Source organism: Musca autumnalis, unplaced genomic scaffold, assembly GCF_047663935.1.
Source record: "Musca autumnalis isolate F117 unplaced genomic scaffold, ASM4766393v1 scaffold_5, whole genome shotgun sequence".
NCBI classification, from domain to species: Eukaryota; Metazoa; Arthropoda; class Insecta; order Diptera; family Muscidae; genus Musca; species Musca autumnalis.
The window spans coordinates 108,598,533-108,621,352 of NW_027412088.1; the positions used below are offsets into that span (position 1 = coordinate 108,598,533).

The window sequence follows — 22,820 nt, forward strand, 5'->3', positions numbered from 1 at the left end:
ACAGACGGACAGCTGTAGGGTATAAATAATTTATCAGGGTAGACTAATGTCGAATTCACATTAGTAATGCTGAGCAAAATAATAAAAGAGATTATTTAAGGGAGAATTAATATTAAATTTTTCTTGATGTTCTATTCTTTTTTTAATTTATTTGCAACATAAATGTTGTCTAAAATAATCCATGAAACAAATTATAAAAATATAAAAAAATATATACAGAAAATCCCTACAACTTGCTTCTGTGCTGGCACATAGGCGTGCTCAGCCCTGACATTAGACATATTTCAATACAATCTGTTATTTATATTGTCAAGTCATTTGTCAAATATGTGACGTAGGTATATATCGCAAATACTTTCTTCAGGAGCTAGTGTAAATTAAGTTTCAGTTGGAATAAATTCTATGTTTCCAAGAGGAATAAATAAAGGAACCAAATGAACTTTAGTCGCGATTTCAACAAAACATGGCTAATGTGTTTCGGCGATAAACAAATACTGGCACTCTCCTCTTTTTTTCTCTTATTTAATTTATTCGCGCGAATATAAACAAAAACCGCTTATACAGACATGTGTGTATGTATTTAGCAATGTGTGGATGTTTGTGCTTTTTTGAAAAAAAAAGTTTTATTTTATTAATTTTAACCAGAAACAACTGTATTGAAGTCATGTTTCAGTTGTTTTTACCTACTCGAAGTGTTAGGTACTAATCTTCTCCGTGCGTAGCGGTGTTCCCCCATCGTCTCATTCGCAAGAAAACGGTCGCAAACAAATAAGAGGTAAACGAGTAAAGTAGACAAACGATATTCCATCCTGCCACATAGCTAGCCATGGGTGTTATGATCAGAGTTCTAATTGCGGGCCTTTGCTTGGGTGTGGCCGCCCTTATCCAAAATTATCGTTTACTCAAAATGCCCATTCCTGCGCCTAAATTAGATGTCAATGAGTATTGGGGACCAGGTAGTGGTGCTGACTATAAAGAAGATGTATCAATTAAACCATTCGACATTGCTGCTAAACCGGAGGTGAGTACTAGAAATGATATTGCTTGCGGTTGTAGGGCAATTAGCAGGAATATCTTGTTTTAAATATTAGTAAGAGTTTCTATATTGGAAGAGGTGGGGGAATTACGCTGACAATAAGGGTTGTAAATGTGTTTTTTTTTCAGGGATGAAAAATAGATTATTAGAAGATTATAAAACAAATACGATCTTGCCTCTGCTCTACCGAAAGTTTGTCTCTTTCAAGGGATAAAATGATACAAAGACAAGCATCGGGTAAAAAAACTTTCTTATAGTGTATGTTAATGTGAAAATGAAAATATGAAGCTTAAACAATGGTCATTTAGGTAAAACTAGCGAAAACTATATAACAAATTTCAGTCATTTCAGTTGAATAATGTAGCTGAAATTTTCAAAATACCGGAAATCGATAGTACCGTTCTATGTGAACTGGATCAAAACGTCGACATTTCCCGACAAATTTTTGGAGAAAAGTTTTGTTACTCCAACGGAGACTAAATACCAAATTTCAGTCATTTCGTTGGAGTAATTTTGCTAAAATCTTCAAAATACTGAAGATTTGGACCTCTACGACAAATTTCTGGTGGAACATTTAGTACCTCCAAGGAAGACTAAAACCAAATTTCCAAAATACCAAATTTTAGTCATTTCGATTAAATACTATGGCTAAAACATTAAAAATGCCGAAAATCGGAGCTCCCATTTTATGGGAGCTATATGAAGACGTGGAAATACCCCAAAAAATACCGAATTTCAGTCACTTCGATGCGATATTGAGGCCACAAACTTCAAAATATCGCAAATCGGGAGGTATCGTTTTAAGTGTGCTTTATCAAAACGTGGACCGATATAGCCTATTTTCAATACCTTCTATAAAATATTATAAAGCTCTATCTTAAATATTGCGAGCTGTATCTTGATTTCAATCAACAGACGGACGGACAGACGAGTATGGTTATATCGACTTAGAATTTTATGCTGATCAAGAATGTATAAACTTTATCTGTAGAGTCTCCGGCGAATATTTCGATATATTACAAATGTAATGACAAATTTAATTATACCCTCTATATTATGATGGATGGTACAAAAATATTTGCACTTATTGTTGTCTTATTAGCACGAAGGTCATTGTTTGTAATTTGTTTACACCCTAATGTGCAAAGGTAAATTAAAATGCCACAATATGTTGCAACAAAATATATTTTCTGTGTCTCATGCATTTTGCAACAATATTTACACACAGACACAGATGGTTAGCTTAAACAACTTGGCGAATATTTTAGTTGATTGGTAATTTTTTTGTAACCAACTGCATTAAAACCTGTCTTGTGGATAAGAGTTTTCAAGAGGAACGTGGAACCAAATAATTACAGGTCTTCTGTGAATATTTTAATTGAATGAACAATTGTTATATGACATACTTATGCCAGATGTACCATTCATTCATATATATCTACATACATATGTACGACTGTAGGCATAATACAATCATAATAATTGAACCATGGGCTGTAGGTGTGTATATTTACATGACTTCAATTGAAACTATGACGATTTGTCATGAACTTGACATGGTTTTGAATCCATAATAGCCAAAACATAATTTCCATAGGGAAAGTTCCAAATTTGTCATTACCATTTATTATTAGCCCTAATATTGTTAGGGTGGCATTAAGCGTGACCGAATAGCATGGTCCGACTGCAGCACAGACCAGTACATTCATACAATTCTACATAATGTCTTTGCTGGGAATGTTTAAGAAATGTTAAAATTAGATGTATGCCTCAAATTTGCAACTCCATACATATTTGGAAAATCAGAAATAAAATAATTTTTAGTTGCTATTTTGAGCATTATTAATTTCGACAAAGTTCCGTGACTACGTAAGCTATAAAAATATAGACAAAGATTCTTGTTTAGTCACTGTAACTGACCAATAATGACTTTAAAAACTTAATCTCAGCTAGATATAGTGTGTATTGCTACTAAGATAGTAAATAACTATCTTACTTATTTACTATCTTAGTAGTATCAACACAATAATTATTAACAGTCATGTTATTTCACGAAATAACTCTCTTGAATATTTCATGCATACATATACATTAGGACTATTATTATTATTTCATTGTTCCGACAATGAAAACGCGTTTTAGTCCGATCTGTTGATGGTTCCGCATCGAATGGATTTCTAAATACCTTTTTGATAATATTTTCTTTACAAAAATTTTGATTTTATTTTTTTTTGAACAAACATTTCATTTAAAATAAACTCTTTTTATTCCGCTATTTAACGAAAATTATGTATTAGACTTATGTAGAATGATCATATATGTACTTATTCGTCTTAATGAAAAATAAAACAAATAACTGCAATGAAAAACTTGCATACAATCGTTGCGGGAAAAGTGACAACGCATTTCTTAATATTTGTCCATGCTCTACACCGCTATATGGTGGCATTTTCGATATTTGCAATGAAGTTGTAACCCTAATATATGCACATAAATTTTGTGCTTAATGATTTGCTTGCGATACGTTCACTGACCCTTTCACTAAAGAGCTAGGGTATTTCCTAAACATGTTTAGAGAGTGAAACAAATTTATTAAAATCTTGAGTCATTTTTATCTATCGACCATCTCTTAATTATGCAAATCTCCATCTATGCTTATTAACCCACATTTTCGTATTTTGTTTTAATTCTCTTAATTATTTTTTGTGTTTGTCTCCCTTATCTAAGGTTTATTTTTAGATTGAAATCGCTACTGTATTGGGTTAGGTCAGGCAGTTATATGAAATCTTTTATAAGATGGTGTTGATTACTTCAATGATATTTTGATTAATTTCTATTAGGCAATCCTTAAAAATTTTCAATTACTAAAACATTTAGTAAACGCAGCAGTAAATATTTATTTACAAAACTCCTTAGGTCATGAAAGCTCAATTAATTCAATTAAATAAAACTCTCACAAATAAATGACCTTCGCCCTAATAAGACAACAATTAAACAAAAATTCATAGCATGAGCCCGGCTGCCCCGGCAGAGGTTTGAACTTGGGTCCTCTCCAACAAGCAGACAATGTTGTCGAGGTCTTAGCGTTCTAAGCCACTGCCAATCTATCATACTTCCGAACAGGAAGGCATTACAATTCATGAAGAAAAAAATCTTCGATTGTATATGTGTGTGTGTATTTAAGAAGGATTCTATGAAGACCAGAGACACTAGGCTGACTTGATAGTAAAAAGGCTTCAAAAATACTTCACAACTGCAAATTTGCAATATGTTTAGTATATATACAAGTTTTCAAACTCAGCCTTTGTCTAGCACCACATCTAAATGTGCCTGATAAGCTGAACTAAACCACCAGCGAAACACCTTTTTAACTGCCCCGCCAAACCTACCCATCTAACTCCAGTGGTTCTGTGGCTACATCCCATCGAAGCAGCCACTTTTCTGGAACTGGAGATAGACCCAGAGCCAGATTGAACAGAGGAACGAACAAATAAACATAACAAAAACACTGTTACAACAACAACAACCAGCGAAACGATCGTAGCATATTGGTTGGATGTGTGTGGACTTCGCTATTTATCACTTTTTCAATACAAAAATCCTTAGGTCATGAAAGCTCAATTAATTCAATTAAATAAAACTCTCACAAATAAATGACCTTCGTCCTAATAAGACAACAATTAAGTAAATATTTATATTTTTTATCCCAAGGTATATTATATTACTCCTAGAATGTTTGGTATTGAAAATTGTCTATATCGCTCCGCGCTTTGATATACACCCCGATTATCGATAAACATTTTGAATATTTTAGCCTTATTATCCCACTGAATTGGCTGGAATTTGTATTCAGTCTTCATTGGGGCTACAAAACTTTCGCTCAGAAATGTTCGGTACAGATTCCCGATTTGAAATAGCTTCCACACAACGGTGCCGCACGATTTTCCAAATTTTTAAGTTTCACTCTCATTGTTCAACCGAAATCGGCTTTCAATATAACTTATGGTGGAGGGTATAAAAACATTGGCCCGTCCAAACCTAACGCTGTTTTTCGTTGTTATATCCTCTACCATTACGTTTGTAACACATCGAAATATTCGAGTCTGTCTGAAGTTTATAATTTAGTACAGAACTTTATATTACTCCGAGGATGTTTCGTGATGAAAATGGGCGTATATAGCGGTTCACGTGTTTATATTGGATCCATGAAGGTTTGGGATAATGTGGCTACATTATCCCACCGGAATGGCTGAAATTTGATATTTGGAGTTCATTAGGGGTATAAAACATTCCCACAGAGAATGGCCAATACATGACCACGTTCTGATATAACCCCCAAGGGTATAATTTTATTTATCATTCCGTTTGTAAGACATCTAGATAAAGTACATATATTCTTGATCAGGGTAAAATTCTAAGTCGATATAACCATGTCCGTCTGTCCGTCTGTCTGTTGAAATCAAGATACAGCTCGCAATTTCTAAGATAGAGTTTTGTAATTTGGTGTAGAAGTTTCTATTACTCCTAGGGTGTTTGGTATTGCATGTGGGCTGTATTGGTCCAAGTTTTGACATAGGTCCCATAGAACGGTACTTCCCGATTTCCGGTATTTTGAAGTTGTAGCCTCATTATCACACCGAATTGGCTGAAATTTGGTACTAAGTCTTCGTTATAAAACTTTCCCCCAGAATTTTGTCGGTATAGGTCCACGCCTTTATATAGCCCTATAGAACGGTACCTCCGGATTTCCAGTATTTCAAAGGTTGTGGTATCAATATTCCACCGAAATTGTTGAAATTTGGTATTTAGTCTTCATTTGGGGTATAAAACTTTCCATATGAAATTTGTCGGTATAGATCCACGCCTTCATATAGTTCCCATAGTTGTGGCCTCAATATTCCTACGAAATGGCTGAAATTTGGTATGTACTTAGTCATCGTTGGATGTATAAAACATTCCCCCAGAATTTTGTCGGTATAGGTCATCGTCTTCATATATCCCTCATAGAACGGTTCCTCCGGATTTCCGGTATTTTAAAGGTTGTGATCACAATAACCCATCGAAATGGTTGAAATTTGGTATTTAGTCTTCTTTCCCCTCTAAATTTGTCGGTATAGGTCCACGTTTCGATAGAGCCCTCATAGAACGGTACTTTCCGATTTTCGTAATTCTGAGGGTTATGACGTCAATATCCCGCCGAAATGACTGAAATTTGTTATTTAGTCCTTCCATGGGCTTTATAAAATATTCCGGAGGAGAATTATCAGTATAGGTCCACGTCTTCCTAGATCCCCCATAGATGCGTACCTCTTGATTTTCGATAAGTTTGATATTTAGTCTTCTTTCCGCCAGAAATTTGTCGGTATAGTTGAAAGTTTTGATATAGCCCCCATACACAGGAACCTTCCGAATTTCGGTATTTTGAAGTTTAGTCAAATTGTTTTAACGAAATTGCTGAAATGTAGTATTTAGTCATCTTCATAAACGAAAAGAAACTAATTGTTCCATTTTACTGCAATACAACTCGTAGTGAAGGGTATAACAAGTTCGCCCCGGCCGAACTTATCGCCGTCCTTACTTGTCTATTTTCACCGGTCGGGTCTTTAGGCCCCAAAAAAAGTACGAAAGGTCGGAGAAACAACCAGCATTGTCACGAAAATTAATTTTCAAATCGATACATAAGTAATTTTGGCAAATATAGCACTTTTAAAAATAGTGCATAGGAGAGGTACTCCTCCCCACCAAAATTCAACAAAATATGTAGCCTATTTTCTCCGATGGCCCCATCTGTATATTCCCTGAAATTTTCGGGAAAATAGGTTCAGTAGTTTTGTAGATGAAACATATTTAAAAAGTGGACGTAAAAGTGGGTTTGGTCAATTTTTCTTTCCGCAAAAACCTAAGTTGATCTATGACGTACATTTCAAAAAAATTTTGCAAATCGGTCCAGTCATTCTCAACTGATGCAATTACCAAAGAACTACATTTGATTTTGTTATTTACTTAATATTTGTTTATCGCTCCACTTGTATAACTTTTTCTAATTATTTCTCGTATTTTCCAGATAATTGAAGATCTTAAATTACAACTACAACGACCACTAAAACTACATGATCCATTGGAAGATGTCGGATTCGAATATGGTTTCAACTCGAAATATTTACAAAAAGTTATCAAATACTGGCGTGATGATTATTTGGCCAAATGGTCGGAACGTGAAAGTTATTTGAAAAAATTCAATCATTTCCAAACACAAGTTCAAGGGTAAGTTCAAATCTCGAATATTATGAAATCAACAGTTAATAAAGAGAAATGACAAAATATATAAATAAAAACATCAATAGAGCAAAACGAATGACTGGTAGTAGTGGTAGTTGGCTGTTGGAACCATTTGGTTAAGTAATCTGTCATGACTAATTTTGTTAAAACCACATGTTAATGAAGTGTTTTAAGTTTGAATTTTTTTCCATTTTTTTCTTTAACAAACATAATATGCATCTATGGTTTTGAATTGAAAATAAGCAAATTTGTTGCAATTTCAAAGCTAATATGAGTTTTGTGTTAAAGATGAGGACTTGTTTTTATTTTTCGAATATAGGAAACTTCAACATTCTGACTTAATAACAGTCAAATATAAATAAAGCATCGTATTAGGAATATTAGAAAAATCTTGCCCTTATCTGTAATAACGAATTATGTTCGCATTTACAAGACATGTAATTCGACATTTCCAAAGACATACTATATTTTTCGAGTGTATAAACAAAGAGGGTAAACAAATTTGGTTTTCTAATTTTGTATGCATGGAAGAATCTGTGTACTTTGTTTACGACATTTGCACATTTGCGTATGGTGGGGCCATTGACCACTAGATGCATTTTTGGATTGGTGTAGGTTAATCCATACGACAAATCATATGATATGTTAACAATTTTGATATATTTACAACTTTAATACCAAATAAATACAAATATTAATAAGTTCATTTAATGCTAATTTGTGGTTTATAGTTCAAGGTGCGCACACACTTAGCTTATATTCGCACCAGGTAAACCAATTGGCACGTTTTATTTTTAATATTTTCCGCCAATCTATAAAAAACAGTAGCCGCTATTTGAATTTCAATTATAGATTTGACAAAAGTACAACTGATAAAATCTGATAAGAAACGTGCAGAAACATATCAAAGATTCAGGAAGATTCTATAAACTTTGGGATAGGTAATTGTTCATGAATCAGTTGTTATGCCATAAAACATGCTTGAGTAGTTAATTTGCTAAGCTGATAGGGAAGGAAGGTAGAAAAATTGAGACGTATTAAAATTAGCATAATTAATAGCTTGTCGTTTTTGGCAAATGTGGGAACAATTGAAACCTTCGATAATGAAATCCTATGCCATAATAAAGCAATAAAAAAGCAAAATTGAATGTCATAAATATTTGTAGTTGGTAGCCAGCTGTATCTGCTGAACTAAAAACACCAGGAACAGAGATTACAAGTAATTTTTAATTACTTAGTAATTTCATTTTATGCGTACAACAAAACGCTTCCCAGCAAAAAAACCTTACTAAATAATGGGTTTTTATAGTAGTTGGTAGTCGTAACTACTTACAAAACTAACCCTTTATTTTAACAAGTTCATGTCGCACTGAATTACTAGTTATTCTATAACCACTAGAATAACTAGTAGGGTTATGACCTTTTGACATTTTTTCTCAAAAATTATTTCCTGTAGTGAGAATGAATGAACTTTTGCCTATTAATACCTAAAATAACATTCATTCCATTTTATTATAAACAAGTAAGAACGGCGTTAATTTCGGCCGGGCCAAACTTGTTATACCCTTCACCACGAGTTATATTGAAGTAAAATTTACCCTTTTTGTTTATGAAGAATACTAAATAACAAATTTCAGCAATTTCGGTAAAATAATGTGGCTCACCTTCAAAATACCGAAATATGGGAGGTACCGTTCTATGAGGGCTACATCAAAACTTCGATCTATACCGACAATTTTCTGACGGAAAGTTCATACCCAAAATGACTATAGAAGAAGACTAAATAAATACGTTTATAATACCGAAAATCAAGAGGTACGCTTCTATGGCGGATATATCGACGCCTCCAAACAATAGTATGCTAAGTCGACTTAGCATGTTTTCAAGTTCTTTACATTTTTATATTTAACGTCCTTTTACTTAAACTCTGTCAAATTTTGGTAATGATCGGACAATCCGAACAGAAGTTATAAACAAATATTTCCTTAGCATAGTACTTAAGGTCAAAGAAATTTCCAAACTTTAAGAGCTTGTTCTGCAAAACTCGCTTTTCAGAATTAGCAAACTATTATTTGGAGGTGTCGAACGTCCTTTAACTTAAATTCTGTCTAATTTTGGTAATGATCGGTCAATCCGAACAGAAGTTATAAACAAATATTTACTTTGCATAGTACTGAAGTTCAAAAAAATTTCCAAACTTTGATAGCTTCTCCTGCAAAACTCACTTTTTAGACTTAGCATACTATTATTTGGAGGTGTCGATATGTAGGAAGACGTAGGCCTATACTGATAATTCACTTCTGGAATATTTTATAACCCCATGGAAGACTAAATAACAAATTTCAGTCATTACGGTGGTATATTGACGTGACAACCTTCAGAATTAACAAAAATCATGAGGCCCGGCTACATGAATGCGAGGAAAGCTGTATACCACCAACGAAGACTAAATACCAAATTTCAGTAATTTCGGTGGAATATTGAATCTACAAACTTCAAAATACCGGAAAATCGGGAGGTACCGTTCTATGGGGGTTGTATGAAGGCGTGGACCATTACCGAAAAATGTAGGGGGAAAGCTAAATACCGCCAACGAAGACGAAATACCAAATTTAGCCCATTTCGGTGGGTTATTGTGGCCACAACCCTCAAAATACCGAAAATCGGGAGGTACCGTTCTATGGGGGCTATATGATGGCGTGGACCTATACCGACAAATTTAGAACGGAAAGTTGAATACACCCAACGAAGTCTAAATACCAAATTTTAGCCATTTCGTTGGATTATTGTGGCCACAAACTTCAAAATACCGAAAATCGGAGGTACCGTTCTATGGGGACTATCTGAAGGCGTGGACCTATACCGACAAATCTTATATGGAAGGTTTTATACCCCAAACGAAGACTAAATACCAAATTTCAGCCATTTCGATGGATTATTGTCGCCATTGTGGCCTTCAAAATACCGAAAATGGGATGCACCGTTCTATGGGGGCTTAATAAAGGCGTGGACCTATATCGACAAATTTCATATGAAAAGTTTTATACCCAAAATGAAGACTAAATACCAAATTGAGGCCACAACTTTCAAAATACCGAAAATCGAGGGTACCGTTCTATGGGGGCTATATGAAGGCGTGGACCTATAACGACAAATTTCTAGGCGATAGTTTTATACACCCAACGAAGACTAACCCCCTGTTTTTGTAACTATTTTTTGTTCGTTCGTCTATATTCGTAATAATTTAGATATCCATAGCTCAGCCTCCAGATGACATACGGACAAAATATTTCGTAGACGCGTTCCATATATAGTTAAGAAATCCTCTTTTAAAAATCATAGTTCTACGTTTAAATCGATCTACAAAATTTGACAGTTCGTGTGAGAAGATTAACAAGCGTTAAGTTCGGTCGGGCCGAACTTTTTGTACCCTCCACCACAAATTGCAGCCATTTCGGTGGATTAATGTGGGGCTATATGATGGCGTGGACCATTACCGAAAAATTTATGGGGGAAAGTTTTATACCCCCAACGAAGACTAAATACCAAATTTCAGCCATCTCGGTGTGATAATGAGGCCAAAACGTTCAAAATACCGAAAATCGGGAGATATCGTCCTATGGGGGCTATATCAAAACGTGGACCTATATAAACACTTTACGTTGGAAATGTTTCTTAGCCTCTGGAAACACAAAATACAAAGTAACAACCGATTCTGTTGTCAAATGGGACTAATACATTCAAAATATATTAAAATGACGCGTACTTTAAATGGGGCGTTATATGGGGGTTAAACCAAAGCGTGGACCTATATAAACCAACTTTGGTAGGAATGTTTTTTGGCCTCTGGAGACACAAAATACCAATTTACAACCAATTCGGTGGTAAAATGGGACAAATATCTTAAAAATTCCTTAAAACGACGACGCGTCACGCGTCGTTTTGTATTGGGGCTACACGAAAGCGTGGACCTACATAGCCCGCTTTCAATACCAAAAGTCCTACGTACATATAATAGATTTTCCCAAAATTTCATCCACCTACGTCAATCGGTTCGGACGCTAGAGTGATTTCCACAGACGGACAGACGGACGGACATGGCTATATGGATGTAGAATTGTACGCTGATCAAGAATATATATAGTTTGTGGGGTCTACAATGATTGTTTCGAGTAGTTACAAACGTAGTGACAAACTTAATATACCCCCATCCTATGGTGGAGGGTATAACAACTTTTACAAAAACAGGGGGTAAGTACCAAATTTCAGCCATTTCTGAAAAACCTTCTAAAACCTTCAAAATACCGAAAATCGGGCGGTACCGTTATATGGGTGCTATATCAAAACGTGGGCCGATATGGCCCATTTGCAACACCAAACATCCTAGGAGTAATAGAAACTACTATACCAAATTACAAAACTTATCTTAAAAATTGCGAGCTGTATCTTGATATTGTTACGTGCCATCAGGGAGGCCATACTTAGGGCGGTCCCAACCCATACACCTGTAGCCCTAGGGGACGAACAATTATAATTTATAAAGGACTACATGATCACAAACACATGGTACACCTAGAACAAGGAAGCTTGGTGGATTTGCTCCTACACGTCGCCCGCCCATCCTTGACCCTTAAATCCAAACTACCAAAAACTTCATAAGGGCCCCTTTTTCCACCGACACACGCCTCAGGCTATGTTCACCTACTTTCCTCTCATTAGCAAAAAAACAATTAGAACATCATATCGATTTTAAAAAAATTCAAACAAGAGAATCATTTATTACATATATCATTTTTGTTGTTGTCTTAAACCTAACATTTAAACATACATAGAACACGTCGATTTATGGAACACTAACTCCGGAAACACTTTTATAACCGAGTCATTAGCTCGGATCACCCGTAATAATTCGTAGAAAAATGATGCCAAATCTGGCCTTTAATCTTAAATCAACTACACCTTCCTAACAGAGCTCTTTTAGGGGGTCTTCGGACACACTGAGTCGTCCACACAAAAACCAATAAAAACACGATTATAAATTCTACGTAATTTTGGGACAACCCTACACTCGAAATTCAATTAAATAGGGGTTAATGTCCTTCACAAAGAAAGTTGACTTATTTGTAACACTTAATAGACAGCACTTCACAACACAACTCAACCTAGGTTATACACCTAAATAATAGATTTTTTTCTTATAATAATTTTTTGGAAATTATTAATTTTTTTTAGTCATCAAATTATTAATTTCCTTTTTTTGTTATCTTAACAGACGGACATTGTTATATCGACTTAGAATTTAACCCTGATCAAGAATATATACTTTATAGGGTCTCCGATGAATATTTCAATGTGTTACAAACGGAATGACAAATTTATTTATACCCTCCATATTATGGTGGAGGGTATAATAATTGAAGTGGAAGCTGTGTTGGCATCAGTGGAGAAAAATTGGTTGAAGCCAACAAATTCCGATTTCTGCTTTAACCTTAAATTTCATGGACCTATGCTCAAAGAATGAATCAAAGAATACTCCATGGACAACATGATACAACTGAATGATTTTTCAATATATTCACTCCATCTAACTAAAATTGATGCTGACATTTTGAATTTCGGGGTTTGTTATTTTTTTTTAATAATCCGGACGCGCAACTAGAAGAAATTCAAAGCTCATAATAGGATTACAGAACTCGTGATTTTACGTCGTTTAATATATATCTCATGAGAGTGCTCCATACAGAATTCTAGTACTAGGACCCCAAAGTAGAGCTGGCAAACCATCGATATTCCCAACATTAGATATTTTCGATATAATGGTTTAAAATATCGATTGCTATCGATATTATCGTTAAGTTGTCATCGCCATTAATTTGGAGATGAAAATGGCGGAAATGTCAAAGATTTTCTTGAAAAGCAGCGAAATTTCTATTTATTTCAATGGATTTCAGGTTAATCCGATAATATCGATAGGCAAAACTATCTATCGATATTGAATTTTTAAATAATAATCGATATTATCGATAGTGCCATCGATTTTTTGCCAGCTCTACCCCAAAGGCCAAAATTTGATACGTAAATTTTCTAAAAAAAAAATTTTGTAAAATTTACAAGTGTCGTTCAACTTCCTTTGAAACCCGCGTATATTTAGTTTGTTTGGATCTAATGAGCCCTTCCACGTTCGAATCCATTCACTAAAACTGTGGATATAAATACCTTGAAAATAGGAAAATCTACAAAAATATATTTTGACAATTCCGCGCACCGAGATTTTCTTTAAAAAATTTTACATAAGCGGGTCTTTTACCCAAAATAGAATATAGAAATAGGTGTATATTAACGTATGCATATTGCATTACTTTTATCCATTTTAAGGTTTTGTGTATTGTGTGATGCTACATTTTCACGAAAATTCTCTAAAGGCTAACAAACGGATCCTACAAAAATTCGTGAAAATCGGATCGGATTTTTATGTAGCTCCAATATGCAAATTTGGCCGATTTTGAGCCCTATAATAACTAATATTAAAAGCCGATCCGATTTTCATGAATTTTAGGAGTATTCGTTTATTAGGCACAAAATTGATATGGTAAATTTTTTCATCGATTGGAAAATAATTGTGGCATGTAGAGCGATTTTTTGAAAATTCGCCTTTGGCCCCATACAAAGTCCTATGGAAATAAAAATCAGTCTGCGGGTACGGCCATAACAATGAACTCGCAAAGTTTTTTCATCGATTGGACCATAATTGCGGCCTTTAGAGAATTTTCATTAAAATGCACCTTTGGCACCATACAAATTACTATGGAAAGAAAGATCGCTAAGTTGGCACCGGTTAACGTTAACCGATCGCCATAAAATTTCATATATAAGGTTTTTGGGTCAAATAGAAACAAATTAGGAGAAAGGAAATTCAATCAAAAAATTTTTTGTTTTTTTTTGGCCGATCTAATGTATATACTTTAAAATTACTGTTTTTAAGAACATACCCAAGTCTACAGAAAGAGCTACCGGAGGTACATGCCATCCATCAATATTGGCAATAAAATAATAGGATCTTCTTGGCTTTATTCTTGACGACAGGTTCAATTCCTGCGTCACATGGACTATGTGCTGTCGAACGCTAAAAAGATATATTTTGCCTTCCAACACTGAAAGAAAATTACGTTGTTTCAATGAACAATGATTTTGAACCAACGTAAGACTTCATTGTATTAATGAAGAAGTTTCATTGAGTTTCATAAAATAATTTTCATTATTGTTCATAGTATTAATGTGAAAGTTTCATAGCAATAATAGAACTGTAAGTTCTAACTACTTTATTGTATAAAATCTTCTTACAAAACATTTTCAACACAGATTTATGTTTCGATGTAGCCTCTTTTATGGTACCCCCGATTCGTTGAATTTTTCTTGTTATCCCATACTTAATAACATATTTAGCTATAATGTGGAATTATAGTGTTTCCGGAGGTAGAAATCGTCCTTGCAAACATTTCTCAAGATAGGTCCATATTTTGATTTAGCTCCCATACAAATGCACAGCTAAATTTGTATGAATTTTATGCAAAATCCCTTATTTTAAAAGTGCAGTCATCAAAAGATTTGCAAATATTTGCAGCCCTATTGTGGTTATTCCGTATCCAGAGAGTCCAATTCCCCAAAAAATAATCGAACCTAAGTTCGGCCAAGTTTACAAGATGCACTCTATGGAACAAGCGCGTACAACCCATAAAAACACAAAAAAAAAATAATTTTTTGAAAATTTATTGCTATATAACTAAGTACCTCCAGATCCCAAACTAATTTTTATAATTTAAATCTTACCCTCTGATATTAATTGAATTTAAATCTTGTCCAGTTTCTTTACGAATGAATTTAACAATTAAACAAATATGAAGTTAATTTTTTTGCAAAATTTTTTTAAAATCTGATGCAACAAAAACTCTTGTATTTGATAGTGAATAACTGAGTGAATATTTACAACAACAAAAATTAAAAAAAAAAACAAAATCTTTGTCTGCAAAGTGTCTGTAATCGATACAAGGGAAAGATCAGCGGTTTTGACCAGTGTGCGACGCTTTAAGGAATTTTGAATGTATTTTCCTCATTTGACCACCCAGTTGGTTGTACTTTGGCATTTTGTGCTTCCTGAGGTAAAAAACATAAGTACCAAAACTGGTTTATATAGGTACACGTTTAGGTGTAGCCCACCACAGATCAGTATCTCCCGATTTTAGCTGCATTATCCTACAGGAATGGGTAAAATTCGATATATAATCTTCTTGCAAAGAATAGGCTCTACAGAAAAGTACCCCCCGTTTTTCGATATTTCGAAGGTGTTAGTTTTAGCCCGAAATATTTGAAGTATTTGATATGGGTATAAAACATGTCTACAGAGAATTGTGGATATAGATGCACGCGGGTTCTCCGATTCCAAGATACTACGTTACCGCCCATTGTGAAGCCATTTAAAGGATTAGTTTACTGTAGTGACTATTACTTGGTATTTAGGATTCTTAATGGGTAGAATAGCTTCAATGATCAACATTGGTTCATATTACGGTATATTCCCTATATAAAGGTACCTCCAGATTTTACATATTTTGAAGGGTATTTCTGATTCTGAATTTGCAGAAACATGAATGTCTCATTGGTATTAAAACTTGTTTTAAAGAAATCGACATCTTTCAGTTAGAGTGACAGTTAGTTGTTCAATTTTACTTCAATGCAAATCGAAGTTGGGGTATTAAAAGGTTCGGCCCGGCCGAACTAAACCAATTTCTTACTTGTTTTTATACCCTCCACCATAGTATGGAGGGTATATTAAGTTTGTTTTTCCGTTTGTAACGCATTGAAATACTCATTTGCGACCCTATAAAGTATATATATTCTTGATCAGGGTAAACTTCTAAGTCGATCTGAGCACGTCCGTCCGTCCGTCCGTCTGTGGTAATCACTCTAGCATCCACAAAAATGGAGATAGGACGCTGAAATTTTGGGAAAATGCGTCTTTTGTTTGCAGGCAGGTCAAGTTCGATGATGGGCTATATCGGTCCACGTTTTGGTATAGCCCCCATATAACGGTACCCCCCGATTTACGGTATTTTAACGTTTTTAGCTACATTTTCAGACCGATTTGGGTATAATTTGACATTTAGGGTTCTTAAGTGTCAATAAACATTTATAACAATACTTGTGGACATAGGTCCACGTTTTGTTATAGCCCCCATATAACGGTACCCCCCGATTTGCGGTATTTTGACGTTTTTAGCTACATTTTTAGACCGATTTAGCTATAATTTGACATTTAGGGTTCTTAAGTATCAATAAACTTATATAACAAAAGTTGTGGACATAGGTCCACGTTTTGGTATAGCCCCCATATAACTGTTCCCCCCGATTTACGGTATTTTGACGGTTTTAGCTACATTTTAAGACCGATTTGGCTATAATTTGACATTTAGGGTTCTTAAGTGTCAATAAACATATATAACAAAACTTGTGGACATAGGTCCACGTTTTGGTATAGCCCCCATAGAACGGTACCCCCCGATTTACGGTATTTTGACGTTTTTAGCTACATTTTCAGACCGATTTAGCTATACTTTGACATTTGGGGTTCTTAAGTGCCAATAAACTTATATAACAAAAGTTGTGGACATAGGTCCACGTTTTGGTATAGCCCCCATATAACGGTACCCCCGATATACGGTATTTTGACGTTTTTAGCTACATTATCAGACCGATGTAGCTATAATTTGACATTTAGGGTTCTTAAATGTCAATAAATTTATATAACAAAAGTTGTGGACATAGGTCCACGTTTTGGTATAGCCCCCATATAACTGTTCCCCCCGATTTACGATATTTTGACGGTTTTAGCTACATTTTAAGACCGATTTGGCTATAATTTGACATTTAGGGTTCTTAAGTGTCAATAAACATATATAACAAAACTTGTGGACATAGGTCCACGTTTTGGTATAGCCCCCATAGAACGGTACCCCCCGATTTACGGTATTTTGACGTTTTTAGCTACATTTTCAGACCGATTTAGCTATACTTTGACATTTGGGGTTCTTAAGTGCCAATAAACTTATATAACAAAAGTTGTGGACATAGGTCCACGTTTTGGTATAGCCCCCATATAACGGTACCCCCCGATATACGGTATTTTAACGTTTTTAGCTACATTATCAGACCGATGTAGCTATAATTTGACATTTAGGGTTCTTAAATGTCAATAAACTTATATAACAAAAGTTGTGGACATAGGTCCACGTTTTGGTATAGCCCCCATATAACATTTCCCCCCGATTTACGGTATTTTGACGGTTTTAGCTACATTTTAAGACCGATTTGGCTATAATTTGACATTTAGGGTTCTTAAGTGTTAATAAACATATATAACAAAACTTGTGGACATACGTACACGTTTTGGTATAGCCCCCATAGAACGGTACCCCCCGATTTACGGTATTTTGACGTTTTTAGCTACATTTTCAGACCGATTTAGCTATAATTTGACATTTGGGGTTCTTAAGTGCCAATAAACCTATATAACAAAAGTTGTGGACATAGGTCCACGTTTTGGTATAGCCCCCACATAACGGTTCCCCCCGATTTACGGTATTTTGACGGTTTTAGCTACATTTTCAGACCGATTTGGCTATAATTTGACATTTAGGGTTCTTAAGTGTCAATAAACATATAACACAAGTTGTGGACATAGGTCCACGTTTTGGTATAGCCCCCATATAACGGTACCCCCCGATATACGGTATTTTGACGTTTTTAGCTACATTATCAGACCGATGTAGCTATAATTTGACATTTAGGGTTCTTAAATGTCAATAAACTTATATAACAAAAGTTGTGGACATAGGTCCACGTTTTGGTATAGCCCCCATATAACGGTACCCCCGATTTACGGTATTTTGACGGTTTTAGCTACATTTTCAGACCGACTTAGCTATATTTTGACATTTAGGATTCTTAAGTGTCATTAAACTTATTTAACAAAACTTGTGGACATAGGTCCACGTTTTGGTATAGCCCCCATATAACGGTACCCCCCGATTTGCGGTATTTTGACGTTTGCAGCTACATTTTCAGAACGATTTAGCTATAATTTGATATTTATGGTTCTTAAGTGTCAATAAACTTATATAACAAAATTTGTGGACATAGGTCCACGTTTTGGTATAGCCCCCATATAACGGTTCCCCCCGATTTACGGTATTTTGACGGTATTAGCTACATTTTCAGACCGATTTAGCTATAATTTGACATTTGAAGTTCTTAAATGTCAATAAACTTATGTGACAAAACTTTTCGTATAGCCCCAATATAACGGTACCCCCCGGTATTTTGACGTTTGTAGTTACATTTTCAGACCGATATAGCTATAATTTGACATTTAGGGTTCTTAAGTGTAACTAAACTTATATAACAAAAGTTGTGGACCTAGGTCCACGTTTTGGTATAGCCCCCATATAACGGTACCCCCGATTTACGGCATTTTGACGTTTTTATCTACATTTTCAGACCGATTTAGCTATCAATTGACATTTAGGGTTCTTAAATGTCAATAAACTTATATAACAAGTGGACATTGGTCCACGTTTTGGAATAGCCCCCATATAACGTTACCGCCCGATTTCAGGTATTTTGAGAATTTTACCAACAAGTTTTAACCGAATTATCTGTAGTTTGAACATTTGACATTTGAAATTCTTAGTGGTCACCACACCTCTCCACCAAAAATTGTCAAGAAAGTCCCCATATAACGGTACCTCCCGATTTTCAGTAATTTGATGATTTTAGCTACAATATTAAACCGAACTAGCATTAATTTGACATTTGAAGTTCTTAGTGATCGCAACACCTCTCCATCAAAAATTGTCAACATAGGTCCATGTTCGGATATAGCTCCCATGTAACGGTACCTCCCAATTTTCAGTAATTTGGCAATTTTAGCTACAATTTTTAACAGAACTAACTGTAATTTGACATTTGAAGGTTGTAGTGGTCACCACACATCTGCATCAACAATTTTCAACATAGCCCCAATATAACGATACTTCCAGATTTTCGATACTTTGAGGATTTTACTTAAAATGTTTAACCGAACGTTGGTCCATGTTTTTGTATAGCCCCAAAACAAACCTCCCGATTTTCCGTACCTTAGCTTTATTTTTTGGACGAACTTTCTGTAATTTGAAATTTAATAGTCAACAAAAATTCTGCAACAAAAATTGTTCATTTAAGTTCATATTTTCGTATAGCCCGCATACCTCCGAACTAGCTGTTAATGACATTTGAAGTTCCCATGTTATGTACCAATTTTTGGTATTTTGAGGATTCTAGCTGCAATTTTTAACCGAATTAGGCTCCCATCAAAAACTGTCAACATAGGCCCATGTTTTATTATAACCCCTATATAACAGTACCTCCCAATTTATAGCCCACCAAAAATTGTCAACAGTTAGATATAGGCACCATAAAAAAGGGCCTCCCGAATGAAGCATTTTATGTACATTATCTGACATTTTAACGTACTCACTTAAAGTTGGGGACAGGAATGAATATTTTATGGTGGAGGGTATGAAAAGTTCGGCCCGGCCGAACTTAATGCCTTTTTACTTGTTTTGTTTTAATTTTGCACATTTGAGCGAAAATCATTTTCAAATTAATTAAAATAATGCTGAATGAACGGTGATAGTAAGCTTATGGCAGCATTATAGTGTAAAGTAGCATTGTGGGACTCCATTATAGCACTACAAACGTGCATCTCATTAAATAATTAAATATTAACACATTATTATTTCTACATTTTTCAGATTGAAAATTCATTTCATCCATGTGAAGCCCCAAAAGACTGAAGGCAAAAAAGTATTGCCCCTACTTTTGTTGCATGGCTGGCCCGGCTCGGTGCGTGAATTCTATGACATTATTCCCTTGTTGACAACACCCAATGACAAGAGTGATTATGTTTTTGAAGTTGTTGCTCCCAGTTTGGTTGGTTATGGTTGGTCACAGGTATGTTCAAATTTGTTACAAGGAAACCTTTTAAAAATCACATTTATAATATGTTATTTTCACTTCTCTAATAGGCTTCCGCAAAGAAAAACTTTGGCCCGGCACAGATGTCCGTTGTTATGCGTAATCTTATGTTGCGCTTGGGACACAACAAATTTGTTATTCAAGGTGGTGACTGGGGTTCCATTGTTGGTTCCAATCTGGCTTCTCTCTTCCCCGAAAATACACTGGGCTATCACTCAAATATGTGCGGTAATATGGGTCCTGTTAGCATGATTAAAATGGTTGCTGCTAACTTCTTCCCAAGCTTTTTCTACGAGAGCCAACATGCCAAATTTTTCAAATCTTTTGGTGACTTCTTCGGCTATATGATCGAAGAAAGTGGTTATATGCATTTGCAGGCCACCAAACCCGATACAATTGGTACTACTCTGGCCCACAATCCCGTTGGTTTGGCTGCTTACATCATGGAGAAATTCTCCACCTGGACTAATGTTGAATTTAAACATTTACCCGATGGTGGACTTACAAAACGTTATACACTCGACAGCCTGCTCGACAATGTTATGATCTATTATCTGACAAATTCCATTACCACTTCACAACGTCTTTATTCCGAAGCTTTCACTAAGGCCCAAATGGAGTTACAACTGGATCGGGTTGCAGTTAAAGCACCAACAGGCTGTGCTCGTTTCCTCCACGATCTGTGGCACAATACCGATTGCCAGTTGAAAGACAAATTCTTGAATTTAGTTCATAGCTCATACTACGAAGATGGTGGTCACTTTGCTGCCATGGAGTTGCCACAAGTATTGTATAATGATTTCATTGAATTCGTTAAGAAAGCTAATTTATAAATTTAATCATCATTTTGTTAATTATAAATTATTATTTTCTATTAATGTAATTGTGGATGTGATTAAAATATTTCATAGTTTTAGTTGGTTAATTTTGGCAGTTTTATACGATATTTTTGTTTGTTCAAAGAATTAAATGTATTTTATAAAACCCCCTAAAGAAATAAGTATTTTATTATTTTCGGTTTATTTAGAAAACAAAGATTTGAAAACCACCCACCTCTCAATTCGATGCAGAGAAAATGGTTTTAGTAGTGTTCTATACAACTTAAGGTGAGGATTTGTATTCAAAGCAAATATTTCATTCATAATGTTCCGACGATAAAAATGACGCTATACCTTTCAGGAAAGATAAATCAACAATTATAAATTTAAAATTGAAGGTCTTGCTAAACTTAAATAAGAGAACAGATGTTATATTAATGGAAACAAACCAAAAGGCGTTAAGTTATATGAATGCTATTCTCAAACAATTTTGGCGTAGAAGTTCACCTCTAATTTCGGACGAAAATGTCCATAAAAACTTAAAAATTCCTGAAATCGCACGATACCGTTATATGGGTGCTATTCCAAAACGTGGGCCTAAGTTCATAATCTTTATGTTGTTGTTGTAACAGTGTTTATGTTCATGTTGTTTGTATGTTCGTTCTTCTGTTCAATCTGGCGGGGCAGTTGCAAAGGTGTTTTGTGTCGTGCGGGCCTATGCCGTATACTCGGCAGATGTCTGGCACGGCGCGGTCGATTTCCGCGCAATAAGAATTTAGGCGACTGCAATATCCCGAGCGTAATTGAGCCAAAACTACTCTAGTTTGTCGTGTCAGTTAATGCTCCTCAGCTGCGATAGATATGGGATGTACTCCGAGGACTTTATTCACACTTTATTTGCTTATGGCCTTAGCAACTGCGTCCATGTGAATGCTATTTAAACCTGCTTGATATGCAGGTTTCCTGTATCGTTGGACCCCCCTCTCTAGAGTGTGAATATCATATCTGATATGCCTGAATGTGTCGGGCCTAGCCAACAGATGGTGATTGGTGGTGATGGCTCTTACGGTAACACCCAAACAAGTACTGCAACGAAAGTATCTCATTGTGTTGCTTTACTGGAAGAATATTTGCCTCCTCATGTAGATGGTCCACTGAAGAATTGAGGAGTCACCCTGTTGCTGTTCTCAGGCCGGCATTCTGACAGGTTTGAATCTTTTTCCAATTCGTATCACATAACATTAGGGACCAAACTGGAGCCGCATAGCTTACCACAGACTGATGTATCCCATTTTTTATGGTTATCAAGGTTTCTATATCTGCACCCCAAGTGCTGTCGAATGTGACCCCTAAAATTTTGGGGCAGTTTGTGGTCGGAATTCTGCTACCGTCGACCACGATATTGAACTCTCTTCCAAACTGCGCTGTGCATGTGGTGAACAAAGTGGCTGTAGATTTTGTGGAGGAAATCTGCATATTTCTCGCGTGGAAAAATGTGGAAAAAATGCTAAGATCGGTTAAATAGGAGTTCAGTCTCTCACAGATGTCATCAGAGAAGGTACCTGACGCCAGGATCGTGCAATCATCCGCATACGTTACGATCTCGATACCGTCTGGAA

The 22,820-nt window shown here is 35.3% G+C and overlaps 1 protein-coding gene across 1 annotated transcript; it reads left to right on the forward strand.

Moving 5' to 3' along the window:
• Positions 1-643: 643 nt before the first annotated feature.
• On the forward strand, positions 644-21,380 carry Jheh2 (Juvenile hormone epoxide hydrolase 2). Its single transcript, XM_073988714.1, has 4 exons — positions 644-1,021; positions 7,101-7,300; positions 20,161-20,359; positions 20,434-21,380. Exons 1-4 carry the CDS (start codon positions 827-829, stop codon positions 21,214-21,216), a joined length of 1,377 nt encoding a protein of 458 aa, XP_073844815.1. The 5' UTR covers positions 644-826; the 3' UTR covers positions 21,217-21,380.
• The last annotated feature ends 1,440 nt before the right edge of the window (positions 21,381-22,820 follow it).